This window comes from Pteropus vampyrus, unplaced genomic scaffold, assembly GCF_000151845.1.
Source record: "Pteropus vampyrus isolate Shadow unplaced genomic scaffold, Pvam_2.0 Scaffold459, whole genome shotgun sequence".
NCBI lineage: Eukaryota > Metazoa > Chordata > Mammalia > Chiroptera > Pteropodidae > Pteropus > Pteropus vampyrus.
Window position 1 is genome coordinate 179,619 of NW_011889240.1, and position 12,451 is coordinate 192,069.

At 57.0% G+C, this 12,451-nt stretch overlaps 1 protein-coding gene and 1 pseudogene across 1 annotated transcript in view; both read right to left on the reverse strand.

The window, feature by feature from the left end:
• MAP2K2 (mitogen-activated protein kinase kinase 2) overlaps nt 1–9,637 on the reverse strand; it is an 18,574-nt gene extending 8,937 nt beyond the window's left edge. Inside the window, exons 1-2 of the mRNA XM_011381926.2 lie at nt 9,257–9,637; nt 3,636–3,970 (exon numbers count right to left, since the gene is read on the reverse strand). Coding sequence (XP_011380228.1) covers nt 3,636–3,970; nt 9,257–9,622 — 701 coding nt within the window. The 5' untranslated portion in view covers nt 9,623–9,637. The remainder of the gene's footprint in view (nt 1–3,635; nt 3,971–9,256) is intronic.
• On the reverse strand, nt 7,710–7,828 carry LOC111732430 (annotated as a pseudogene).
• Nucleotides 9,638–12,451: the final 2,814 nt, after the last annotated feature.

A 12,451-nucleotide genomic window follows, 5' to 3' on the forward strand; every position in this document is an offset into this window, starting at 1 on the left:
AAGCACGACGGGCACCCGGAGCAGATGTGACTCCTGTTATGTCCCCGGCGCAGGAGGCAGGCAGCCAAGTCACCACCTAAGCCCAAGGCCCCCAGCCTTGTCATGGAGAGACCGGCTTCCCAAGGGGCACAGAGGACACGGGGCTTGATGACAGCCAGCCTGCCCTTCCCCTCAGGCCTGTCCCACACTCTCCATCACTGTGCGCAGAGCATCCTGCAAAGAACCTGACACAGGGCACAGTCAACCCCGCCCCCCACTCTGGGTATGGCCCCAAATCGACCTGACAATGAAGAAAAGACAGAAACGAAGTGTCTTGCGTAAGGTTGCCTGGCAACGAACCTGGAGACCAAAGCCCAGGTTGTGGCCGGCTCTAGGCGGGCACTGAGGACACACCTGCCGGCCCCTCGGATGTGAGGTGGACACAGCTGGTTCTGACCAAGGGCCAGAGCTGGTCCTGGTCTCTGCAGTCCAGAAAGGAAAGCGGACCAAAGGCTGAGGGTGCAGCGGGGCTGGAATCTGGACACCGCGCTCCGCAGGTCCTGTGGCATGGCCTCTGTGAGACGCCGTCTGCTGCGCCGGGGGCAGGGGTGGGAAGCACCCTGCAGGAGGTCCAGGTCTCCCCTCCTGGCACTCTGCCCCGCCATGCTCAGTGAGAAAGGCCACGTGGGGAGTTCTAGAAAACCCAATGCACGCGGAAACCCCGGAACCCGTGCGTGGTGGCCAGTTAGAGACAGTGCAGAGCACAGGCAGAGAGGGTGGTGTGGCCAGGGAGGAAGCTGGGGACCAGGCGTCAGGTGAGCCTGGTCTGGCAGGGGACCCTGCCCGCCCCGCTCTGTCTGCAGGATGAGATGGGAATGCCTTCTATTTGTCTATTTGTCTCTTTTATCAATCTTAAAATAATTTAAAAAAAAATTTTAACTGTATTCCCTGCTCCCTAAAGCTAATTCTTTCGTTCTGAACCTTTCATCGAGTTGCGAGTTACCTCGAAACACTCTGTGATGCAGACACTATGGTCTCTCCATGGCAGGGCCACCCCTCGGCACTGTGGACACGGGGGCCAGCATTCGCTGTGGGGCCACCCCAGTCCTGGGTGAGGTGGGGTGCTGGGCAGCACCCCTGGCCTCTGCCAGCATCTCCCTAGTCGTGCCAATGTCCCAAGACATGTCCAGTGGCCTGGGGGGTACCCCCGGTCTACAGCTAAGAGGGAAAGTCGCTCGTGTAAGTCGCACGTGCAGCACGTGGTGTGGACACCACAACCAGGCCTTTCTGACCCAAGTCTCTGGTCACGCGTGACAAGACTTCCATTTTGTCACGTGCGTCTGTGTACCACCGAGCAGACAGTACGCGAGTACATGCATCCTATGAAAACTCGAATGCGGGTAAACAATACTCCGATCTCTGGCAATTTCCTTGCCGCCCCCGAGGTGTGGCTTATGCTCTCAGATACTTCCGCCTGTTTGCGTTCGCATAGAAGAACGTGCAGTTTTAAAAACACATGTAAATGGGCTCGTGTCATGTCTGTTTTCCTCCCTGGGGGCTGTCTCGTTCGGTCCACACAGGCTGCTTCCACTTCCCACTCGGAGCGGCCCAGGGTCACTACTTCTCTGTCCTGCTCTGTGTCCTGCACTGACGGACAGGTCGGATTTGTCACGCTCACAGAGGGAGTGCTGCCTCCAGTGGATCTAACTGGAGACTCACCAGGAGGTACTTGAGCGGTCAGCAGACGGCTTCCCAGCCACTGCCACCCTGAGACAGCCACTGTCTGTCTGCTGGGTCCCTGCCCAAGGTTTCCCCGTGACAGGCTTAGGCCACTGGGAAGTTGCCAGCCCCGCTGTCCCTAAGCCCTGGATGCTACACGCACTGGCCAGGTGAGGTTCAACCTTCCACGCTAAATCTGATCTTTTTTTATCGATTAGGGGGGTCTTTTCTTGAAAGCTGGAGCTGGAACCTCCCCAGGGGGAAACAAGCAGATTTGCACACGGTCCTGCGCAGAGAGGAAACCTCAGCCTCCACCCGCGAACAGTTCCACAGGCGGGGTGTGGACCAGGCGGGGGCGTCACGAAGGTGAAAACAGAGAAATGAAGATGCCAGAGAAACGGGGGCAACGGCCCTGGTGACAACAGTGATGTTCACTCAACGTCCTGCGTGTCCCGGGCCCTGCCACCCCCCTCCTCGTGACGGCAGAAAGAGGATCTTGTCCAGAGTTTGGCAGTGAGGCCCGAATCCAGGCTGCTGGCTCCACCGCCACGCGGGGCACTCGGCAGCACGGCACGTGAACAAAGCAGAAAGGTCCCACGTCAGGAAAACCTATGCACGTGAGGCCACTTCTGGAGATTATTCCGCGTGACAATGCCCTAAGGAGTGGTGACCGTGGAGGCCCTTTTGTTGCTTTAATGTCATTTTGTTCTCCTCATGCCTTCCTCACCGCCGCCCCGCCATGTGGCTCAGCTCAAACTTTAAAATCAGTGGCCTGAGTTCTGTGACGCGCAAGCATTATCAGTGGAAAGCAGGGAATGTAGGAAGGAGGGGCTGCAGTCGGTGGGAGGGGCTGCAGTAGAGAAGGGAGGGGCTGCAGGAGGTGGGAGGAGCTTCAGCAGGAAGGAGGGGCTGCAGTGCAGAGCAGGCACCCTTCAGACCACAGGTGACTTATGTCCTCCAACCTGCTGATTCTTGTCTGCACTGTGACCTCGCCCGGTGAGCAGGCAGCTACCGCCCTCTTCCAGGTGAGGAGCTGGGCTCCTGCAGGGCGCTGGGTAGGTGCAAGCACAGTAGGGCAGGGAGCACTTCTCGGGCACGCCCTCTGAGCTGTCACCCCATGCAGTCTGCTCACGATGCATTCCTTGCACTTGCTCAAATTCATTTCCTGCCTTCGTTACAAAACCGTCAGGAGGACGGCACGTTGCAAGGCGTAACCGAAGCCTTGGTGCCTACAGGCACGTTGCATCCTGGTTTTGCAAGGGTCCCGCTGTCCCATAGGGCTGGGTACCAGGCAGCCCTGTACCTGACCGACTGGGCTCCAGGGAGGGTCGGTGGCGCTTCCTCCCAGGGCCTTCGGCTCTGACCACTTCTGCTTTCTTGATACCTGATCCCACCCATTTCTGAGCTTCAAGACCAGAGTTTCTTAACCAAGGGGCACAGCAGACTCCACCGCAGTGTTTTAAAAAAGAGACGGATGCCTGTTCTCCACCCCAGAGCTTCTGATTCCACAGCTCTGAGTGGGGTGCAGCCCTGGCTCCCGCTTGCAGCTCAGCAGCTCAGACCACTGCAGTCCCTTCAGAGGGCGCCTTGGGAACATGGATCACATGTTCCATCGCGGGTACCCACGGGCCCTGCGATGCCACCGGCAGCACTTCAGCCCTCAGGGATGTTGCTTCTGAGCGAGGACACTCCAGGCGGCATTGTTCAAAACAAGCAGGGATCAGAAACAGTCTAGTGTCCCCCACCAACAGAACGGGACGGACTGCCTCACAGGTCACGTGGCTGCCGGGACGCTCGGCGGTGGGCACGGTGCGGCCGGCTCCCTCTGTGGTGGCAGAAGATGATTTCCACCTCATGCCCACAGCGAAGCTAGCAGGAGGGCGTCCAGGGCTTCAATACAAAGGAACCTACACACACGGGCTTGCAGGGGTATCGGCTACTTCCTGGAGGATCCCCTGGGAGCAGGTGCCTCTGAGGAGGGGACCGAGGGCCACAGGCAGGAGAACCGCCTTTTCGCCAGCCCTCCTCTCGGTCTACGTGAACCCTCTGTCCTGTCCCGTCTCCCTGGTCGCAGCCTGGCTAGCTCTGGGGAAGCTGGCCTGGATCCTGGGCCCGTCTCACTCACCATGTGCTCCATGCAGATGCTGATCTCCCCATCGCTGTAGAAGGCCCCGTAGAAGCCCACGATGTACGGCGAGTTGCACTCATGCAGCACCTGCAGCTCGCGGATGATCTGGTTCCGGATGGCTGGCTTGATCTCCAGGTGAATCAGCTGCAAGGGAGCGGGGAATGGGTTCAAGAGCAGGCCACCAAGCGTGCCGGAAAGCATGGGGCTTTGGCCCTCGGCCCTTGAGGTGCTCATGGACGTGTGTTTTCATTCTAGGGAGACAGGTACTTAGGGGCGGATTGCTGGCGTTCAAGACCAGCCAGCAATCCGCCCCTAAGTACCTGTCTCCCTAGAATGAAAACACACGTCCATGCTCACACTTGTACACGCATGTTCACGACAGCATGATTCACAACTACCAATACATGAACGCGACCCAAGTGTCTATCAACTGCTCAATGGACAAACACAACGTGGCCCGTCCACACGCTGGAATTTCACTCAGCTATGAGGAAGGGGGAGGCGCTGACACTCGCTGTGTGGATGGACCCCGAACACACGACACTCAGTGACAGAAGCCAGACGCAGAAGCCACACGGTGTGTGAGTCCATCTACATGAATGTCCAGAACAGGCAGGTCCAGACAGAGTGGACTCATGGCCGTCAAGGTGTCTTTTTGGGGTGACAGGAATGCTCTAAACCTGACGGTGGTTGTGGACGCACAGCGCTGTGAACACGTAAAATCCACTGAGTTACATGCTCGCTGTAGAAGGCCCCGTGGGTGAGTTGTCCGGTATGTGAATCCCATCTTAATAAACTGGCAAAAGCCCATCGATGCAGCAAGCACTTTTCACTTGGCTACCGGGGAGCTCTGTTAAGAGCGCTTTCTTCCCACGGCTTCATACTTTCCCAGGACTCCGCCAGGGAACGGCCTGGCAGAAGGGTCCATTACTGCAGCTCTGCCCACCCCAGTCAGGGTGGGGTTCCTCTGGAGCCCTTCCCACCACCGGGCTAGGGACAAGGCAGGAGAGAGCCTCTGGCCACCACCCGAGGATCCTAGCTGCCCTTCCCTTTGAGTTCAAGTCAGCAGCTGGGACTGTCACCAAATTCATCACAACATTTCAACGGGTGAGAAACCAAAGGACCGTCTGGACGCATGAGAAAAGACAGCTGACGAAACGCCGAGGGATGCCCAGCTACAAACCCTAAGCCAGCAAAGACCTGCTGCCCAGTGAGAAAGAGTGGAGGTCGTGGGTCCATGTGCTGGCTACTTGGAATCCCAGGTGCTCTGGCCATCAGTACAAGACAAGAAAAAGATGCGATTTCTACCTCTTTGTCGGAGAGGCAGAGCCAGATCACAAGTACCTGAAAATGACTGCCATCAACTCAACAGACATTTCGCAGTCGCTCACACCCGGGGCCGGCGAAGGGGAGAAAGATGACAAACATGAGCCTGCTCGGAGGACATGTGCCATCAGGAGGGGAGGCGAGCAGGAGAAACCGCCCGAGACAGCGCAGGTGAGCCGAGGGGGAAGCGTGGGGCTCAGGTGGCAATGGGGCCAGCCTTGAAGGATGGTGGGGCACAGGGTATGAGTGAAGCACACCACCTGCTCAGGCCCATGCCGACGACCCCTGTGACCTTGAGCACTGTGTGCCTCCTTGGCCGGGGCCCTCCAGCCCTTAAGGCCCCTTAGGAATTCACTTCTCCGCTCAGCCCAACCTTCAGAGCCGAGCCCCAGCCATGTCCCCGGGACACTGCGCACCCTCCATAACCACCCCAGGGTGGTGACCACGCCAGAACCCCAGCATGTGCTCTCCTCAGGCGGGTGACGGAGACCAGTGCTGTCCAGCACTGTCTCACCATGAACCACCATTCAGTGCCTCACTAATAAAGTAAAAATAAGCAGGTGAGGTGAATTTTTCACATATTCTGTTTAACTTAAAGTAACACATCAAAGACCTACCACTCGACATGTGATCAATGTAGAAACGTTCACGAGACCTTTCTCATTGAAATCTGGTGCGTGATTCTTTGTGCACACGGCACGCCTCAGTTCAGACTGCACTCAAAGGCTCAGTAGCCGGGTCTGACCGGGAGCAGCCCTTGACCGAGAACCTGAGAGGAGCCTCAGAGGGAGGGGCAGGGGAGCGAGAGTCCACCAGGCACGAGAGGAGAGGAAGGGTAGACACAGCCGGGCAGAACTGGATGCAATCCCAGGGGCCCTGGAGGCCAGAGTCGGGCGCATGGGGAGCGAGGTCCCGGGAGGTCACAGGCTGCGAGGGAAGGTGTGGCAGAAAGGACGCAGGGGCAGCTGCTGCACGACCTCGGCCTAGCGGGTCCGCTACATGTGGGGCGTGTAAAGCGAGCCTTCCGGACGGACCAGGAGCCAGCACGGAGGCTGTGGAGGGCGCGTTTCTGAGCATGTATGCTCACAATCGACTCTGGTGACAATCCTGTTGACGACCATGGGGGGACGGGGCAGCTGCCCCATTGCACTGAGGAGCAAGTTCAGGCTCCGAGACGTGAACTGCTGGCCCCAGGGGCACACAGCTGGTCAGGTCGGGGTTGGGGCTGGGCTCACAGAGCGCCAGGACCTACGCGATTTCACGGTGCCACTCAGAGGCGCGAGCTCCGACGGCTGATCAAGTCGGGGTGGCCCCGGGATTTCGATCCAAATGCCAAGCCTGTCGACGAGCTGAAGGCAGTTCCTGCTGCAGGACGGGGAGTCTGAGCTAGCAACAGGGTGGGGTACAAGCTAGGGAAAGAGGGACATGGCTTCTGGAGACAAAGCCCTGGCAGCTTCCACCGGGTCAGGGTCAACCACAAACCTGTCCAGACAAGACTTAACACAGCCTCAGTTTCCTCATCTGCAAAATGGAGCTGTCACTCTATGTAAATGAGAATACGTGTCAAAGTCTTAGAGCTGGCCTTGACTCGGGGCCCTTGAAAGATGGCAGCTAGTATCACTATGTGGCCTTGGGCGGGCCACACGACCTCCAGAGAGGCAGGGCACAGGGGGTCGAGGATGCCTCGCGTGCGTCACACACACGCTAAGTTCTCTGCAGGTCTCCCTGGCCCGACTCACACAGATGTTTGGTTCCAAGGGCCTCAGAAGGGTGCGGGGGTCGTCGGAGAGCCATGCTGAGTCAAGAACATGCTTACGAACATGCACGAGCACGCAAATCGAGATGTTTGGTTTCCTCGGGCCTCGTGAACTGGTCTTGTGGCCCCCCCCAGCATGTCCTGCTGGGTAGGATGAGCCTCTGCCAGCCGACCACAGGGACCAGACAAATGCCAGCCCTCACCCTCACACCTGCGGGGACGGACGGTCTTATACACTCGAAGGTGCAAGAGTCCTACGGGGTCCCCAGGGAATCTGGAATGCCACCCGGGGTGTAGAAGGAGGACTCAGGCCACTGTTTCTTAAAACTGCTTTGTCTGGTCAACACCCACATCTGTGCCCTTGGCTGAATAAAGACAATGGGCCACCCGGGTGGACTGGCATTCCGGGTGGCTTAAGGAGCCCTTGATCCCCACAGACCAGTCCAGGAAGTCACAGTGGCAGACAACACGACACCCAGGCAGGGAGCCTTCTCCTTCAGCGTACTCGCCACCTGCCCATGGGCGCCCATGCCCTTCTGGGAGGACGTTACGATCTACACGCCCATTTTCTGGAACTTCTTTTTTAATAAAAACCTTACATTTTGAAAGAATTACAGAAGCACAAGGAAGTTGCAAAAAAGCAAAGAATACGGTGTACCCCTCGCCCAGCTTCCCCCGACAGTGACATCTTCTACGACTGAAGGGCCATATCAGGAAATGCTTCGCACAGCAGCACCGCTAACTATGGAACTGTCTGTCTCCCGTTTTATTATTATTGTTATTAATTCATTCATTTATTTACGCCAACAGCACCTGGTCTTTCTAAGTGGCTTCCCATCCAAGTACTAACCAGGCCCGACCCTGCTTAGCTTCCAAGATCAGACAGGATCAGGCACGTTCAGGGTGGCATGGCCGTAGACTGTCCCCCGTTTTAAATTCCTAAGTCCCACTTCACATCCTAAAGCTGTGAGCGAACTCCCGGATTCACGTTCTCACAGGTGCCACCGGAAGTCCTTGGGTGGCCCGAGAGAACCCTGGGTCCCTGACACAAACTCTGCCCAGTACTATCTTCAAGCCCCTGGTCACTGTCTCAACCTCACATCTGCCTTTCCGTTCCACGAGCTTCGGGCGACAGCGGACCAGAGACTCCAGGCCTGCTCTGGTTTTTAAAAGCGGCCTGCGGAAGGGACAGAGGTAGGCTTCAGGAAGGTGGGCAGGAGAAACGGCCACACAGCCAAACCCCAACGGGAAGCAAGCATGTTGGTCCCAGGAAAGGCGGGACCTGCACCAACTCGCCCGGCCCAAGGTGGTTGGGCTTCCAAGAATACAATTGGGGAACAACAGGATGGTGGGCTTCCAGGAAGAGGCAGCTTTCCATGCCTGAAAGAACACGACTATGTGAGCTAAACGATCTGTCAACACGAAGTCCCCCACCCGCCCGATTATGTGTTTAGGAGCCACTGTCCCAGATGGTCGCATCCTTCTCTTCTCCGCTCCTTACACCTCCTAGGGGTCACTCCCACAAGGTTAGCAGGAGGCTGCACGGGACAGAGCCCAGACGAGGGACGCTCAGCCTTCCCAGAGCCAGGCTGGGCATGGAATGTCGAAGATGGCTGACCTGGCTAGGCCACAGCCGGTGCCCAAACACCAGTCTAGACGTCACCGTCAGGATATTTTGTAGATGTGATTTAACATGGAAATTGTCTGAATGAGAAAAGACAGTGCTCTGTGAGTTGAAGGCCCTAAGGGGAAAGGCTGAGGCCCCGGAGAGGGAGCCCCGCCTCCACACGGCCTTGGGACCCCAGCTGCCGCACCGGCTCTCCCCACGGCTCTCCCCGGGGCTCCAGCCTGCCCACCGCCCTGCAAATGTCAGACCTGCCGTGATGGCACGGGCCAATTCCTTCAGACACCTCTACACACCCCCGCCCCCACGTTTCTGCTTCTCTGGAGAACTCTGGCTAATGCAGATGGTTTGCTCACCCCCGGCCCAGGGGTCCCCAATGTGACCTCCTTAGCAGAGGCCCTGTCTCGGTCTGTAATGCCCTGTCCTGGTTGTGAAATCAGGGTGATCGGCTCCAAGGGGACTGACGCCCTTTCTTCCAGAAAGCTCCACTCGCTTGCTGGGAATCTGAATTTAAGCCGTCCCCAAAGGCAGAAGTCTGTGATGGAAGAGCTGTGTGAGGCAAGTCGGCACGGCCGTGCTCTAACTAGAAGCCAGGCTCTTTCTCAGGACCAAGAACCAGCACCCATCAAACTCACCTCGCGTTTCCAGGGAACCCTGCCTGCACCGCCCGCCGCCCGCCGCCCGCAGAGCACACGGACAGGCCGCCCGCCCTGCCGCCTCTCACCTTTCTTGCCATGATGAGACCCGAAGGTCTGTGCTGGACCTTGGTGACCACTCCGCCGTTCCCGGCTCCCAGCTCCGAGATCCTTTCGAAGTCATCGTCCTTGAGCTCCCCGACCTTGGCCTTCTGGGTGAGGAAGGCTTCCAGCCGCTTCTTCTGCTGCTCGTCAAGCTCTAGCTCTTCTAGCTTCTTCTGGAGGTCCACCAAGTTTGCTCTGCAGAGACCCCGAGGGCAAGCGTCAGGGTGCGAGCTCCCAAAACGACACGGCCCGAGCCAAGGGTCCTGCGTGGCCGCTGTGCACCCAGCCCAGGTGTGCAGCCAGGAGGATGCACGGGTGAATCGGGCCCGATTCCTGAGTCCTGCAGACATATAGCTGCCCAGAGGAGGAGGCCAGCTTCCGGAGAACTGAGGCCACTGCCTCCTCTGCTCACAGAGGTTAGGGGACTGAGGGACCTTGCAGACCAGCTCTGGTGTCAGACCCAAAAGCCCTCCTTCCTGACCCAAGGCTCCAGACCACACTAGGGACCAGGTGAGTGAAGGCCTAAGCCAAGACGCCTGTCTTCGTGAGGACGGAGGAGCAAACTCGTTTTGAGCGGCCTTAGAGCAAGGACCATTGGGTGTAAGACAGAAGCCATAATTTACGCGAACTACACTCAGGCCCGGAGGGAGGACAAGGGCCCCGCTCCAGCACTGCAGAGCACCCCAGGGCACCCCGCTCAGCCGCACGCTCTTGTTACATCCTGAGCACCACCGTGAACACCAGGCATTTACATGCAAACACATCCTGGGCCCAGTTATTAAACCCACCTCGTATGCCACACTTTATTGGGCGATTCAAGGAATTCTCAAAGGAGATTTTGACGATCAGCTATTTTCACAAATGCCTTCACTTTGAACCAAATCCTGGAGTAAAAAGCAGCCCCCTGCAACCAGCAGGCAGACTTCAGCCCAACGCACACACAACTAACCAGGCGCTGTCCAGGACAGGACGCCAGCGACGTGTGCAATTTAAAATTTTCTAGCCGCATTAAAAGACATATATCAAGTGAAATTCATTTTAATATATTTGAGTTAACCTGTCAAAAGTATAATTTTCAATGTGTAATCAATATAAAGAAACTGATGAATATTTACTTTTTTTTCTATTAAGTCCTTGAAATCTGGAACACATGTCACACTTACAGCTCTCCTGATGGGCAAGCCACGTCTCAGGTGGCTACTGCACCAGACAGCCAGGAGAATGGGCCGCCAGGCGGCCCTCGGCCACCAGCTCCTGAGGGTGTTTAAGCCACAGTTGACTGCCCACCTAGGAGCCCTCACAGATGATTCTAGAAGGGTAAGGGGGGGCCCGTACATTCTCTCAGGAACCTTCCAATCCCCAAGTGACCGTGACTGGCCTACAACTTAAAGAGGTGCGAACAAAGAGGCACACAGGCCGGGAGCAAGACGACCTGACATTGGGCGATGTCACCTGAACTGGTACCGCAAAGGGGTAACTGGAAGGCACGGAGGTGGGTGTCATTTCCCGAGCAAGGACCAGGGTTTTACAAACACCATCGCGCCATCCTGTTTAATTCTCGTTCCCTTTCTGGGAGGCGGATGTCTCCTAGACCCGGCCTACACAGGAGGGAACAGGACCAGAGAGGTTAAGTAACTAGCCTGAGGGTCACAATGAAAGAAAGTGGCAGTGCCCAGAATCAAACCTGGTCCTTCCTGATTGCACGGCCTGTTCTCATGGCCCTTGCTCAGCAGAGTCCCCTAAACCAGGACCGGGGGCCTTAGCAGGTGTTCACTGAACGTCTGGTGAGCCTAGACCTGGATGAAGAAGGAATGAACGGGACTCTGATGGATGGAAGCGTGAACATGGAGCAATGAATGGACGTGACACAGTCCCTTCACTGTGGAGCTGAGAGGCAGCTTTTGAGGCCAGACCCTGGAAGGTCTCCAGCACTGCCCTATGACATCTAAAATGCATTCTGGAGTCAGCTGATTAATCCATTTTAAATTTAATGGCAACTCAACTGTGGTTATAAAAAACCCTGGAATCCCAATGGCTGGCTTCCTCTACTGGGGGAATTCTTGAAGGGATGGAAACCAGATACCACATAAAAGAGACTATGAAGAAAGAGCTGTCTCGTAAGAATAGGAATAAGGTTTTGAATATGTCCCCATTTTGAGCCGCGCACTCAGAGACAGAGGAGGATGTCAGCACATACACATCAAGACTCCTTCATCTGGGTCGCAGGCCAAGCCCCCTGAGAGGCACCAAATGTGCCATTTGCCCATCACAACTGGTCCTCATGGGGTCTCACCATAAGCACAGCAAAGGGACCCTGGCCAGGGGCTTCTGGACTGTCCTGCTCTGCTCCGCCATGCAGAACAGGAGTAGGGAGGCCACAGAGACTTCTGGGGCCAGTCGCATTGGGGTGCCCTCACAGGCATGTTTTCCCTCGGTAAGATTCTGCCACTGAGTAACCCCATCGCTCCGATGCTCCTTTCTCTGTCCCGGTCCCCGCAAGTCCTCCAGTCCCCCTCAATCGCCTCAAACCCTCACACCGACCTGCACTCTTCTAGGCTTGCTAGTCCACTCCGATTCAGAATCTCTGCCATCTGCTGTCAGGGTTCCCAGCAGGCCTCCCACTTCTTTCCTCTATAGCTCTTATTTTTTCCCCCCACACCCTGCGCCCCAAAATTTCTCTCACTCCTGGATTCCCCAGCCTGCTCCGGGCCCCCTCACCACTCTCCCCAGCTTCAGGGGCTGCACTCCCCACTAGCAGGATCTATTCAGGCAGCACCGGCTTCCCTGGATTCCCTCAGAGAGTCCCTGCCCCACAGCTCAGGGACCCTTCCTTTTCCTGATCATGTATGGACTTCCTTACCCCATCCTCGTTCCCAGGGACCCCATTCACCCTGTTCTGGGAATGTAAGGGTCCCCTCCCTCCAACTCACTACTCAGAGACGTCCCCCGCATTTGATTTCACTACGAGAGACCCCCTGACCCAACCTCAAACCTCGGGAACCCTCCCCAAAACCATCACCCCGAATTCACGACTCAGAGACTCCTCCTTAACTCCGCTCTCACTACTCAGGAGCCCAACACCCCATCTTTTTCCCGTAGGGTCCTCGCTTCACTCCGACTCACTACTCAGGGACCCCCTCCCTACCGACCTCACCACTCAGGGAGACCGGACCCCCTCC